The sequence below is a fragment of the Bufo gargarizans genome, chromosome 4 (assembly GCF_014858855.1).
Source record: "Bufo gargarizans isolate SCDJY-AF-19 chromosome 4, ASM1485885v1, whole genome shotgun sequence".
NCBI lineage: Eukaryota > Metazoa > Chordata > Amphibia > Anura > Bufonidae > Bufo > Bufo gargarizans.
Window position 1 is genome coordinate 299,670,105 of NC_058083.1, and position 16,020 is coordinate 299,686,124.

At 40.9% G+C, this 16,020-nt stretch overlaps 1 protein-coding gene across 1 annotated transcript in view; it reads left to right on the forward strand.

The window, feature by feature from the left end:
- SLC35F1 (solute carrier family 35 member F1) overlaps positions 1–15,570 on the forward strand; it is a 336,892-nt gene extending 321,322 nt beyond the window's left edge. The window contains exon 8 of the mRNA XM_044292308.1: positions 12,854–15,570. Coding sequence (XP_044148243.1) covers positions 12,854–13,078 — 225 coding nt within the window. The 3' untranslated portion in view covers positions 13,079–15,570. The remainder of the gene's footprint in view (positions 1–12,853) is intronic.
- The last annotated feature ends 450 nt before the right edge of the window (positions 15,571–16,020 follow it).

The window sequence follows — 16,020 nt, forward strand, 5'->3', positions numbered from 1 at the left end:
TTATGAGGGAAAATAGTAGCATTCTTAATACAGAATGCTAAGTAAATTAGGGATGAAGGGGTTAAAAAAAATATGTAACTCATCCACTTGTTCGCGCAGCCCGGCTTGTCATCTTTGACTTTGAGGACCTGGGAGGAAAAGGACCTTTGGTGACGTCACTGCGTTCATCCAATGGTCCATCACCATGGGGATTGACCATGTGACGGACCATGTGATGAGCGCAGTGACGTCACCAAAGGTCCTTTTCTCCAAGGTCCTCAAAGAAGAAGAAAGAAGAGAAGCCGAGCTGCGCAATATGAAAGCAGCGATACCAAACTTGTATAGTTTTTTTTTGTTTTACTACTTTAAAAAAATATAAAAATATTTGAAAAAAGAATCAAAATTTCTTTGCATTACCACCTTCTGAAAGCCATAACTTTATTATATTTCTATCTACAGAGCTGTATAAGAGCTTGTTTTTTGCATAACAAACTGTATTTTTTATATTTACCATTTTGGTAAATACTTCTTTTTGATCACTGTTGATGAATTTTTTGGGGCAACAAGATGACAAAAAATAGCGAATTGCGGGATTTATTCCGTCCACCGTACAGGATTTTTTTTTATATTTGAATAGTTCAGACATTTATGGACATAGAGATACCCAATATGTTATTTTTTTTTATTGTTTATATATTTTTATATGATTTAAACTTTTAATATATTGGTGTTTTTTTTTTTTTTTTTTTATAACTATTAGTCCCCTTAGGAGCCTAGTACATAGGATCTTTTGATCCCCTCTCCTATTCACCCTAATAGATCTCTATTAGGGTGAATAGGATTTTACTCTCTCCTTTCTGAGCTATGCCTCGTGAATAGCTCAGTATGGAGAAAGCCATGGCAGGCCTGGAGCACTTCAGCAGCATCCAGGCTTCCTTGGCAAACTATCGGAGCCCTGGGATTTCACTGCGGGGGCTCCAATCGGAAGGCAGAGGGAGCCGCATCCCTCTGCCTTCACTCACAGGCCACACCTGAGGGGTAACATGACAGGGGAGGCAGGATCGCTGCTTCCTGTCAATGCGGGTGGGTACCGGCTGTATGATACAGCCGGCACCAGCCATGTACGGAGCGGGCCCGCTGCAGAGGCCCGCTCCATACATGACCTGTGACATTATGACATAACTATATGTTATAATGCTCGAAGGGGTTAAAAAATGTCCTGTTTTGGGTGTACAGCTGTTATGCACATCTATGTATCTCCTTAATAACAGACTACAAACAAACCCTGTGTTGTCGGATCTTGCTGCCATACTTCCTTCTATCTGTCCCCTCCTTGTGACATATATTTGAGAGGTTAGCTACAAATAGGGAACAGATACAAGGGTGTATGACTACAGAATCAAACTACACAGGGTTTGTTTGTAGTCTGTTACCATGGAGACATATAGGTCTTAACAGAGGTTATAGACCCAAAATGTCAGGAAATGTAATAAATGCTCTGAAGAATACAAATAGCTGCAATGGTGGACTTACCCTTTTAAGAAATGTCTTGTCTAAAATGTTACCCTCCAAATGAATGGATAAGTATATGTAGTCTGTTTTTCACCATTAAACCACCATATTGGTATGTGTGATGATACAGATTACCTATAGAGAAGGGAATACAGCAAATGGGTCCAATGATATGTGTGATGGGCTATTATACTAAATGACACCTGATTCTACTAATAAATGTGTCAGACTCCGTTATGATGACCAGTGTATATAGGCAGATGCCTGTATATTACATGGACCTTGTATAATTAGTGTGAGCCTGTAGGATATAATGCACTCTCAGTTAAACTTTAATCTGTCTGCCGAGAAAAAATAATGATAAAGTAATATGGGTATTATGTAGTTTGGGTGAAGTTACCTTTAAAAATGGATCTGTCATCTGAATATGTTGTTTGTTACATTTGCTTTTTGCTACATATGGACTCTGTGAATGTACAGATTTATTTGAGTATTTTTTATCCTGTCATATGGATTTATTCACACTGTATCTGAAATTGACTGTAGAAGAAGGCAGATGTGATGCCCATGGCATCCAGTCAAAATACATCTGTCACTTTTGTAGCGTGGGCTAGAAACAATCTATACTTGACTAAGGAATCCACAATCGTTTGGCTCGCGATTAACATATATATATATATATATATATATATACACACGCACAATACGAGATTAAAAAGACAAATCCTTACACAGAGGAGGGCTCTACAAAACCTTGTGGACAATTATAACCAATTTTGCCTCACAAGGCAGTTAAAAATGTCATTGAATTAAATAAAGGGATTCTCTGGTACCGAAGGGGTACATCATGGCAATCTGGATGGCATGGAGGGGCTGATGGCAGTACCATCAAGGGGGCACAGGGGGACATGGCATTGAGGGGCTGCTGATCTGATGACACTGGGCGGCGGGGGACATGGTGGATGGCATGGAGACACTGGGGAAGGGGGACATCATGGTAATCTGGATGGCATGGAGGGGCTAATGGCAGTAGCATCAAGGGGGCACAGGGGACATGGCATTGAGGGGCTGCTGATCTGATGACACTGGGCGGTGGGAGACATGGTGGATGGCATGGAGACACTGGGGAAGGGGGACATCATGGTAATCTGGATGGAGGGGCTGATGGCAGTGCCATCATGGGGGCACTGGGGGACATGGCATGGAGGGGCTGCTGATCTGATGGCACTGGGGAAGTGGGGGACATGGTGGATGGCATAGGAGGCACTGGGAAAGGGGGAAATTTTTATAAAGCAATACATTATTTTAAGAAGGTTTTTCTTATTAGATTACTCGATTAATTGTAAAAAATAATCGATAGACATAGACTACTCAATTACCTAAATAATTGTTTACTGCAGCCCTACTCGTAGTGACTTATATAGAATCAAAGGTCTTTATTGTTTACAATCATCAAAGAATTGAGTTGCTTTTGCAGCCACTGCTTGGCATTGATTACTATACTGCATATGTGGCAATATTAGTTGTCAGACAATGACCATGGGCCCCTTGCATGTCCGAAGAGCAGTTAGCGGTGTGCAGTGCACTGGGCCTCATTGCTAATCCCACACAATATGGCCACACAAAGAGATACATTAGTCTGCTGGTAGCAAAAGGAAAGCTGAAGTATAAAAACACAACTTCTCACAAATTACCGTCTGCTGCCAAACACAAAAGAGGAAAACCTTTCATGCACAACCCTGAAGGATAAAAGCACTCTTTATTTCACCCTCATTTCACGAAGAAAGAAAAATTCTCAGTAGGAGTCACAATTCTGGTTAGCTAAAATTAAGTTAAAAATCTTTTGATTAACAAAGCTCCTTTGTGACAAATTAATCCTCATGCTATAATAGCTCAGAGGAATGTGTAGAGGAGCTGCACTCATTAGAAAAAGACCAATGTATCATGTACAAGGATATTTCTTAGGATATGCAGTATTTCGGTGTGAATATTTGGGTGGCACTGCTCTGTAGATCACAGTTTTGCCTAAGTAAAATTATTTCCATTCCTTATGTTTTTTACACATCAACCTTGTAGAAACTGCACCAGCATTCATTACTGGGTGGTCAGGCAGATGGGCAACGTCCAAGCACCAAGCACCTGAGGAGCCCATATGCCCCATGGAAATATTGAATCCATGATTAAACCACTATCTATTATTTTGTCTGATAAGGTAATACCACGCATTAAGGGCTCATTCACACAAATGTGTGCTGCCCGTGCTGTGCATTGGGGACCGGATGGATGGGCACCGTCCGTGTGACCAGCGCTGATGGATGCAGACCTATTTAACTTGAGAGTGTCCGATATGTTCTATTTTTTTGCGGTGCGGAGACACGGACCGAAATGCCACCTAGGGCTTCTGTGTCCTTCCAATCCATGCCTCCGTACCCTATCTTCCGGATTGTGGACCTATTCAAGTGTTTGTGGGCCGCAGTATGGGCACGGGCGGCACATGTTCGTGTGCATGATCCCTAAGTGGCATGGTTCTTCACCAGTTGCAGGCTTTGGGTAGTCTTAATCAGTCCATGTTCCCAACTGATCCTAAGTATATATTATAGCTTTCTGATAAACTGCAGCCAATACGTGTTTTACATTCATTGGGGATTCACTCATATGATACATTGGTTTGCGTTACAGTCAAAATAAAACTAAATAAATTTACTGCCTGAAAAGGAACACTGAAAATAATATATTTTATTTCATTAGCTTGTTAAAAAATAAATGTGTGGCTAGCCACCCGTATATTTCAATCAGGCTTAAGTGCGAGAGAGAGCTTATTATCTCTTTAATCAAATATGATCAAACCTCCAATAATTGTTATCAAGTATGGAGATATACACAGGCACATATTATCATCAATATGTTGTGTAGACAAATACAATGTATCACCATATAGTGTGTTTTTCTCCATCTGTTACACCATAAAATGTGTCTTTCTTAGGGTACTTTCACACTAGCGTTATTCTTTTCCGTCACTGAGTTCCATCACAGGGGCTTTATACTGGAAAATAACTGATCAGTTTAATCCCCATGCATTCTGAATGGAGAGAAATCCGTTCAGTATGCATCAGGATGTCTTCAGTTCAGTCACTGAACGGCTCTTTGGACGGAGGAAATACCGGATCAGTTGCCGGCATTAATTTACATTGAAATGTATTAGTGTCGGATCCGGCATTAAAAATACCGCAATGCCGGATCCGTGAAAAAAATATATAATGGATCCGTTTCTCCGGGTGACATCCGGAGAGACGGATCTGTTCTTGCAATGCATTTGAAAGACGGATCTGTCTACAAATGCTGTCAGTTTGCATGCATTGTTGTTTTTAGGCATTGTAGCCACTAGCACTTCTAACCATCAATCCCAGGTTCCCCACAAGCTACACTCTTAGGCTGAGTTCACACGGGCGAGATTTCCGCGCGGGTGCAATGCGGTAGGTGAACGTATTGCACCCGCACTGAATCCTGACCCATTCATTTCAATGGGGCTGTGTACATGAGCGTTGTTTTTCACGCATCACTTCTGCAATGCTTTAAAATCGCAGCATGTTCTATATTCTGCGTTTGTAACGCAGGACAGGCCCCATAGAAGTGAATGGGGCTGTGTGAAAAACGCATTGCATCCGCAAGCAAGTGCGGGTGCGATGCGTTTTTCACTGATGGTTGCTAAGAGATGTTGTTTGTAAACCTTCCGTTTTTTATCACGCACGTGAAAAACACATCAAAACGCATTGCACCCGCGCGGAAAAAGCTGAACAACTAAACGCAATTGCAGACAAAACTGACTGAACTTGCTTGCAAAATAGTGCGAGTTTCACTGAACGCACCCTGAACGCATCCTGAGCCAATCCGTCACGCCCGTGTGAACCCAGCCTTAATCATTTGCACATAAACCCTTCTTCCTATATTGCGACTGCTCGCCGCGTTTCTATGCCTATTATATCCGCACTGTATCGGCCAATACAGCGCCGGAGGCTCTGCATGTTCACCATTACTGCACGCCCGCCATCAGAGGCCTGCAGCGTTCGGTCTTCATTGTGAGCGCTGCCATACGCCAAGTGTATGGGCGTGTAGCACTCACTACACCCTTTTTAGTGCTGCCATACGCCAAGTTTATGGGCGTGCAGCTTCTACTGTACCCAGCTAGTTGTCTTCTGCTCCTGAATGACATACGGATATAATAGGCATAGAAACACGTCGAGCAGTCGGAATATAGGAAGAAGGGTTTATGTGCAAATGATTAAGAGTGTAACTTGTGTTCTGGAATTTTGGACGGAGATAGAACCGTAACATGCTGCGGTATTATCTCCGTCCTAAAAAGGCAAAAAGACTGAACTGAAGACGTCCTGATGCATCCTGAACGGATTGCTCTCCATCCAGAATGTATGGGGATAAAACTGATCAGTTCTTTTCTGGTATTGAGCCCCTAGGACGGAACTCCGTGCCGGAAAAGAATAACGCTCGTGTGAAAGTACCCTTAACAAACCACCCTAGGATTTTCTTCCTAGCTTTACTTCTTACTTATGTAACAGATTAAGAAAGACACATTTTATGGTGTAATAGATGGAGAAAAACGCACTATATGGTGATACATAGTATTTGTCTACACAACATATCGATGATAATATCTGCCTGTGTATCTCTCCATACTAGATAACAATTATTGGTGTATGATATAAGGAGGTTTGATCATATTTGATTAAAGAGATAATAAGCTCCCTCTCACACTTAAGCCTGATTGAAATATGCAGATGGTTAGCCACATATTTGTTTTTTCACAAGTTAATTAAATAAAATATATTATTTTAAGTGTTCCTTTTCAGGCAGTAAATTTACATATTCATTGCCCAAAACTATATAATCAAGTGAACATAATGAAATTTAAGAACCGATTTAACAGGTGACTGGGTATTTTGTTCCACTAAGCACCATCTTCCCCGTCACTTAAATAATTGTGGCATTATCTCATCTTTTCTTAATGATGAGCTTCACTGTAGCTCATCATAAAGCTACTGACAGTGTTATAAAATGAGGAGAGGTTTTGGCTATCAATCTTTTTGGATTTTTTTACTCATTCGTCAACCTTCATAATGAAAGTTGTATATATTTGGCAATCATGAGACAGCTCAGAAACAGGTAATGTGCATTCATTTTAAAATTGGCTAAACACTTAAAGGGAATCTGTCAACTACACTCACCTAAAGAATTATTAGGAACACCATACTAATATGGTGTTGGACCCCCTTTTGCCTTCAGAACTGCCTTAATTCTACGTGGCATTGATTCAACAAGGTGCTGATAGCATTCTTTAGAAATGTTGGCCCATATTGATAGGATAGCATCTGGCAGTTGATGGAGATTTGAGGGATGCACATCCAGGGCACGAAGCTCCCGTTCCACCACATCCCAAATATGCTCTATTGGGTTGAGATCTGGTGACTGTGGGAGCCATTTTAGTAGAGTGAACTCATTGTCATGTTCAAGAAACCAATTTGAAATGATTTGAGCTTTGTGACATGGTGCATTATCCTGCTGGAAGTAGCCATCAGAGGATGGGTACATGGTGGTCATGAAGGGATGGACATGGTCTGAAACAATGCTCAGGTAGGCCGTGGCATTTAATTGATGGCCAATTGGCACTAAGGGGCCTAAAGTGTGCCCAGAAAACATCCCCCACACCATTACACCACCAACACCAGCCTGCACAGTGGTAACAAGGCATGATGGATACATATTCTCATTCTGTTTACGCCAAATTCGGACTCTACCATTTGAATGTCTCAACAGAAATCGAGACTCATCAGACCAGGCAACATTTTTTCAGTCTTCAACAGTCCAATTTTGGTGAGCTTGTGCAAATTGTAGCCTCTTTTTCCTATTTGTAGTGGAGATGAGTGGTACCCGGTGGGGTCTTCTGCTGTTGTAGCCCACCTTTCATTCTTATTCTGACATTCAGTTTGGAGTTCAGGAGATTGTCTTGACCAGGACCACAACCCTACATGCATTGAAGCAACTGCCATGTAATTGGTTGACTAGATAATCGCATTAATGAGAAATAGAACAGGTGTTCCTAATAATTCTTTAGGTGAGTGTATTTTGACCATATAAAACCGTTAACATAGCAATGTGCAATAAAGTACCTTCATTCCAGCATGTGTCCGCTTTCTTTTATTCAACTTTTCATTCAGATGAAAAAGCGATTTTTCTGATATGCAAATGAAATCTCAAGGTGCCCAGAGGGGCGTTATTACTCTGCTCTAGTGCCCAGTAACGCCCCCTGCAGAAAGGCCGTGCCCAGCCCGCCTTTTTCCAAGCCCAGCACGCCTCCTAAGAAATAAATGTACTCGGCGCCGTTCGGCAAGGATGTGGGAGTACATTTATTTCTTAGGAGGCGTGCTGGGCTTGGAAGAAAGGCGGGCTGGGCACTGCAGGGGGGCGTTACTGGGCACTAGAGCAGAGTAATAACGCCCCTCTGGGCACCTTGAGACTTCATTTGCATATCAGAAAAATCACTTTTTCATCTGAATGAAAAGTTGAATAAAAGAAACGGACACATGCTGGAATGAAGGTACTTTATTGCACATTGCTATGTTAACGGTTTTATATGGTCAAAATAGGTGACAGATTCCCTTTAAGGGATTGTGCACCTTTGGGAGGGCTTTTGACAAACCCTTCTCTTTGGCAGACTTACACAGGGAAGTATGCTTTACAGGTCTGCCAAAGATGAATGGAACAGCCACAGAGATTTCTGCAACAAACCTTTAACCCCTTAACTCCCAGCGCTGTACATGTTCGGCGCTGGGCGGGTGTTTATAGATGGCGCCCACTCCTGCCCGCTGCGGGTGCCATAGCCGTAATGGCGATCGTGGACATTTAACCCCTCAGATGCCGTGATCAATCCTGGTCACGGCATCGGAGTGCGCTGAAACCGAAAGTGTGTCGAGGAGCCGGAGCATGTGTGCTTTATGAATGACAGGAGGCTGCTGCATAGTATTTCCTATGGAGCCCTTGTCTGTAATAGGGCTCCATAGGAAAGTAGTAAAATCATCATAGAGTCCAAAGCACGTGCATTGGAGTCTGTGATAATAGCAATCTAATGATTGCATGTTCTAGATCCCTATGGGAACTTTAAAAAAGTGTAAAAAAAAAAAAAAGTCAAAATCTGTTAATTCCCAAAAAATAAAAAAATTTCAATAACCCTCGCTTTCCCCCCCCCAAAAAAAATAACAAGAAAAAAATACACATGATGGGTGTCGCGCTGTGCGAAAACGCCCATAGTATAAAAATGTATTCCCCATACAGCAAAACGGAAAAAAGTGTCCAAATGGCCGATTCGCCGTTTTTGGTCGCTTCATTTTCTACAAAAAAATTAAATAAAAAGTGATCAAAAAGTCATACCACACCCAGAATGGTATCATCGAAAAGTTCAGATCCCCCCACAAAAAATTAGCCCCCATACAGCTTTGTGCACATAATTACAAAAAAGTTATAGGGTGACAAAAAAATAAAACAGATTTTTTTTCCGCCACAAAAAATGAGCCCCCATACAGCTTCGTGCACATAATTACAAAAAAAGTTATAGGGCGACAAAAAAAAAAAAAAAGATTTTTTTTCCGCCACTTTTTAATTTTTTTATCACCTTTTTGTCACCTTTTATCAAAACGCAAGAAAAACTATACACATAAGGTATCACCGGATTTGTACTGACCTGTAGAATAAAAGTAACTGGTCAGTTTTATCGCACATCGAACGTCGTAAATAAAAAAAAAACGTAAACCTGTGGTGGAATAGCTTTTTTTTTTTTTGCAATTTCACCCCATTTGGAATTTTTTTCCCGCTTCCCACTACATTATATGCAATATTAAATGGTGGTGTTCGAAATTACAATTTATATACCCAACATATTCCAAGCTTGATATTTGTACTTGATGCCCGATACCAATACAAAATCCAGGTATAGCGGAGTATAGGGCAATAGCAACGTAATTGTGGTGAAACAATATCAACACTATATAGCCACACACCGTTCTTTGCCTTCGTTTTGGAACTCGCCATCTCAACAGTGGATTGGATTACGGATTTAAACACAATAATTGACACAATTACAGCAGCACGAACTGAAATATATCTGTTTACCTAGCTGTGACAATGAGTCACTGGCAGCAAATTTATAATACACGGAGTTCACAATACATTGTGCACCAAGCTGCCAGCTATCAACTGGAGTCATTGTGACGGTCAGAGTTGATATATTAATTAGGGTTGTGTGTTTTTTCCCATTTCTAATTTTATATTTTTATATATTGAGTGTTTTTTATTAATTATACTGGCGTCTTTTATGTATGAAGTAGGCGTATGATATATTTTTAGAAGTGATTGAATATAAATAAAATTTTAAATTTATTATAACTGTATATTGCTATTGTCTATTTGGATCCAGATAATCGAGTGCCCCTACTCTTATACCTATACTGTTCTTCTCTTTGCGATCAGGGGTAGATCGCCAGGGTTGGCACCGTACCCAGGTGGTATAGGAGGTTGAGCCACTGCAACATATTTATTTTCTTCTTCGAAATTACAACTTGTCTTGCAAAAAACAAGCCCTCATATGGCTATGTGAACAGACAAATAAAAAAGTTATGGCTCTGGGAAGGCAGGGAGCGCAAAACGAAAACGCCCAAAAAACAACAACTCTGGGCCTTAAAGGGTTAAGTATGAACATTGGATAACAGGTTGGACTTGATGGAGACGTCTTTCTTATTCTCATCGACTATGTCACTGTACCCAAACTGTACACATATGTGGGGTCATTTATCAAATTGGTATAAAGTAGAACTGGATTAGTTGCCCATAGCAACCAGATTCTGCCTTTCATTTTCCAAAGGAACTGCAAAAAAATGAAAGGTGGAATCTGATTGGTTGCTTTGGGCAACTAATCCAGTTCTACTTTACACCATTTTGAAAAATGACCCCAATGGTTCCAAGCAATTTATTATTCTAATTGTATTAAGTTGTCCATTAACCTAGTGGTAGTGTGCAACACAGCTGAGAACGGCAACCGGTTTCTCCATGGTTTTGTCATTTGGCTCCGCTACTTATATAGGTGCAGTACCCATTGAAACCATGTTTGTCAGCTTTACAAGATGCAAATTCAAAAAGCACAACCATTTTCCGCAAAATATTGTGGATTTACTCATTATACAACAATAAAAATGTTTCATAACATCACACCCACTCATGTAGACATGGTACTTTTGTACAGTACTATAGTACAGATAGATTTCCATATACATAGTACCCCACATATAAGGTGCAGTGTACTACGCTACAGCTGTATGTGTAATAGTGTACCATATATCACTATAGGCCTGTATAGATAATTCTGCTCTATATATTATAGTGCTCTTTGTCTCATTATAAATATGATTGTGCTCTACCTGTAACTATATGGCTATAGACAATGGTGGATCATAATATGGGCATTTGGGGCGGTAGCCCGGGCCAGAGGACCATGTAGGGGCCCATTGCCACCCAAACCACACCACACTAACTGAACCTTCACCAGTATGGCTTCCCAACCACTTCCTGTCTGTAAGCGCAGGCATGAGACTTTATATCATGGTGTGGAGGGAGTGTTTTGGCATCCAACCCGTGATTCTCAATAGCCATCCCCTATCACCAACAAGAAGGGCATTATTTAAAATATAACAGGTGTGCTTACTAGTTATTTCGCTGCCATTCCTACAGCATAAATGTGTGTTTGGTAAGAGGACTATCTAGTACTTTATGTATTGGACCCACTACCTCTTCTATGTGTTATTATAACTATAGTCTACTATTAATTAACTACTAGTTAAAGGGAACCTGTCACCTCTACTATGCTACCATCACTAAGCGTTTCTAAATGTTTATTGTGTTACCCTAAACATATAAATTACACTTTTAATTTCATTTGCAGACAAATTCAATAAGTATTATGCATTTCTGTACTTCCTGCCTTTTATGAAAATTAACATAAAAGAGTCATATCTTACTTGTGTGACCAGAGAAGAGTCATATTTTCAAGCTCTGACTCATCTCAGGGTAATTTGCATATGCATCAAATCGTTTTGTTTACACAATAAAAGCACACAGAGCTATGGGGACTGGGTATTGCGGATGTGCTAGCGGCCATCTAGCAACCCATGTCCTCAGCCCTGTACCCAAAATCCAGGTGACAGGTTCCCTTTAAAGCAAACTTACTACTTTTTTCCCCTGCCGATTCCAGAATTCCATTCCAGTACTCCCCAGAGTGGTGACATCCAGGGTCACTGCTGCTGCCAATCACTGTCATGTGCTATATACTGGCCAGTGATTGGCTGCATGGCAACCTGGTGTGTACAGAACGTACACATTGATGCGGTATAGTTTACTCTAAAATTTGCAAAAAAATAAACATGGAAGGGGGATTGGTCAGGGAAGAATGGAGGAAGGGGGCTCCAGTTAGGTAAACAGCCCCGGGCCTATGATACAATTAATCAGCCCCTGGCTATATATATCTAAAATAATGGTGCCACGGCTGTAGTTAAAGGTCGGGGAGCTTTGTGCTGTTGTTTTAAAAGGGTTTTTCATTGTATTTTTTGGAAAAACCTACCACCAGCTGAAGGGTTGCTGATCCCACATACTTGTGCTGCCAGTTTAACTCCACCTACAATATGGGCCACATTTAGATTTAAGTTCCCAATCCACCCATGCCAAGTATACCATAATGAAATCAGAAGTGTAAGAAGGCATGATACGGCCCCATAGACTTCTATAGGTGCTGAATTTCAGTCCCATTCAACTAGAAAGTTGGACGTTGCCATGAAATGGCTGTGCAGTTTTAAGTGTGGATTTTGATTCATTTCTTTTTAGCTAAAGCCAGCATGCTTCTTAGGTTTCAGAATTGCTGTAAAAATCAGCATCCAAAATAGTCACACATTCTGCAGAAAAAGAGCCATACAGATGTATAGAACAGATCTTGCAATCTCAGAAATGTCTGCAACACTCCTTGGTGTGAACATGCCCTTATGATGTGTTGGTGGGGTTTTCAGTGCAGTGATGTAACCTCTTACGGGGATCACAAAAACAGTTTTAGCCCATAGAACGGGTAGAGTGCTGCTTGAAGGAAAATATGAGATTCTCTCATACTTCTAGTACAAATTAAAATGTGAAAGCAGTGACTATTTGCAGTTTTTTTGTACTTCTTAACTGTATTCCTTTCCATAAAATCACACTGTATTACCATAAATGTCACTGTTTAACAATTATTCCTTAAATAATTGCTTCTTCTTCTCCTGCTCAGTTTTCAGGACTTTATCTTCTGTCCTTATGCACAATTCTGGTTGGACTGGTGCTGTACTTCTCCACAACAACATATGTGGCCCAGGATCCAAGAGTGTACAAGCAATTCCGCAACCCGTCAGGACCTGTAGTAGAACTGCCGTCTGGCTCACAGTTGGAGCCTTCAGTAACATACACAAGCTTAGGCCAAGAGACAGAAGAGGAGCCACGCGTCAGAGTTGCCTAAATCAAGCATTTTTTTACCCACTGAGGTCTCTGTGACATCTGTTTGTCCATTATCTCTGTATTGTGCATAGAGAAAAGGCATTTGCCAGATACATTTACATGAAGGGACTTGAAAGCAGGAGCATGAAAAAAGGTTTTGAAAGGATGCAAGAAATGTCCAACACCAACAGGCGCAGGAACACCTGGAGTCATAGATATGACAGCACTATTTATTCATGGGTGTGTAATCTCTTAGGGGGTAGAAAATGTTGTGAAAGGTGATATTACCTCAATGTTTACTTTTGCACATGTCTTCATGTGATATGTTGCCAAGATTTTTATTTTAGTACAATTTACATCCTGTAGTTTTCACAGAAAGCTCCCTTTCTTACACAATCAAGTGGTTGCTTAATTAAAACGACTTGAGTACATTGACATTCCTACTGGTGCACTGCCAGCTGCCTTTGCTCTTTAGCCCAGGCAATCACCCAGATCGTTGGTAGTAAAATTAATTCCCAGCAGAACTTTTATAATACATTAGAGTTTGTATGTCCTTTTTGTACCTTCCATTTGCCAGGTAAATAATATTCTAATTTTTTCATGCTTTAACTCTATATCCTACAGCTTTATCCGGTAGAACCTACTTGTTATAGATCTATATAAACTGTGCTACAACTTCACTAGTGCCATAGATAACCACGAGTAACCTACACCAGCATATCCTAATATTCTCATTATATTGTGACTATCACAAGAATATCACGCCAGTGGTCACTGCAATATAGTTCAATCTCTCTGTGCCAAACCTTCAAATACTTGTACTGTAATCCAAGAACATGAATTAAGTGAACACTACAGATGGTTATGGGAATGTTAAAAAGTCGATATTTCTTGTACTTTTCTATTGCATGGATCAATATACAGTCTATACTGATACCGATTCCAATTCTCATTTCAGACATTTATGGCATAGCCACTCTGTTTCTGTAACTCACATAGAAGTCATAGGGAGCTATGCAAACAACAAAGCACTGTAGGCTACACTGCTTCTGCCATGTGAAATGCAGAAGCAGTGTAGCTCGCTGTGCTATGTTGTTTCAGTAACTTACATCCACTTCTAAGGATGGAGGTCTCAGAACCAGCATATCACAGTGAGCTTGGTTGTCTCCATAACCCCAGCCACATCTTGCAACCTGGATGTGGTGGCCAGCGGATCATAGAAATTTGTGGCATAGCTTGCAGGTTTGCCACATATGTCTGATATAAGACTACACCTTTCAGTATCCATTACTAGATATACCCTTAAATATTTTCCCTACTGTACCCTACATGCAATCAGTAGGTTACAACGAAATAGGGCACATATAAAAAAAAATATGACTTCAGGATCAGACTCACAGTTTGTTTGTTGTCTGTTACCATGGAAATACATAGGTCTGGATACAAGCTGTAGAAATAAAACTATATAAAATTGCTAAGACCTATTGCAAAGTTGCTTCATTTGTTATTTTATTATATTTAGACAATAAAAAATGTAGTTGTCAAGGTGTATAACTCTTTGAGATATTCGTAAAAGTTACTGGAAAATTACCCAAGGACCCCAGAATGTTCTTGTCTTAGCAATAAATCTAAACTGTAGCTATTGATTGACATAAAAATTCAGGATAAAAATTATATTAAAATGGGAAAATTTATCAACAGCAGGAAACATGTATTGACCGCTGAAACCATGCTCATCACTTCTCAGCATAAAGATAATAGCTATGTCACCACAAGGTGTGGGAGGGAACACCACACCAAACACAAGAGGGGGGGGGGGGGGGTGTCTGGCCTAGAAGCAATGGAGAGGAAAAGGTCACTACCTAATGAATCCTAACCCTAGCCCTGACTGCTAACCGAATGAATGGACCTCAGTGGTAGGACCGTTCATTCACTGGAACCTAAATCCTGAAACCCTGTAATGCCCTGGGGTAGTGATAGGGCCCAAAGACGACCCATTCCTTAAGCAGAAGGAACAGGGGTCTTGACTCAGACCAGATACCAGAAGGCAGGGGAAACAACACAAAACAAATATAAAGGAATGAGACACTTAACTCCTGAAGTAGAAGAAAGAGCAGGAACACCAGAGGAGACAACACACACCAGCTCTTCCACTTGCAAATGAAGCTATACACCGCAAGGAGTGAAGGGAGTAGCCAGACTTAAATAGTAATGACCACTATGCTGCACCTGACTAGAGGTGTGGTCATACCCATCAACAAAAAAGTGAAACAAAGAGGTTGTAAGATGACATCACGTGCAGACAGCCTCTCTGATCTTCTAACAGCTAGCCTGGGAGTGACCGTGACAAGCCACCACAGCATAGTGGAGATGTTGCTTTGTCAATTGTGGCTAGCATAGGACTAATAATGGTAATCCTTTTCTGTGCATATTGCAGTCTTCATTACAAGTCAATCCAGACAGTCCCCAGAAGTTGAGATGGTAGACGTTGTCTTTATGTTATCAAGTGTTTTAAAGGGCATCTGTCAGCAGATTTGTACCTATGAAACTGGCTGACCTGTTACATGTGTGCGTGGCAGCTGAAGGCATCTGCGTTGGTCCCTTGTTCATATGTGCCCACATTGCTGAGAAAAATGATGTTTTAATATATGCAAATGAGCCTCTAGGAGCAATGAGGGTGTTGCCGATACACCTAGAGGCTCTGCTCTCTCTGCAACTGCCGCATTCTCTGCACTTAGGCCAGGCATGGTGATGTTTTTACAACCCAACCCTGTCAATCAAAGTGCAGAGAGTGAGGCAGTTGTAGAGATAGGGGAGTCTCTAGGTGTAACGGCAACGCCCCCATTGCTCCTAGGGGCTAATTTGCATATATTAAAACATCATTTTTCTCAGCAAAGTGGACACATATGAACATGGGACCAACACAGGTGCCTTCAGCTGTCAAGTGCACATATAACAGTACAG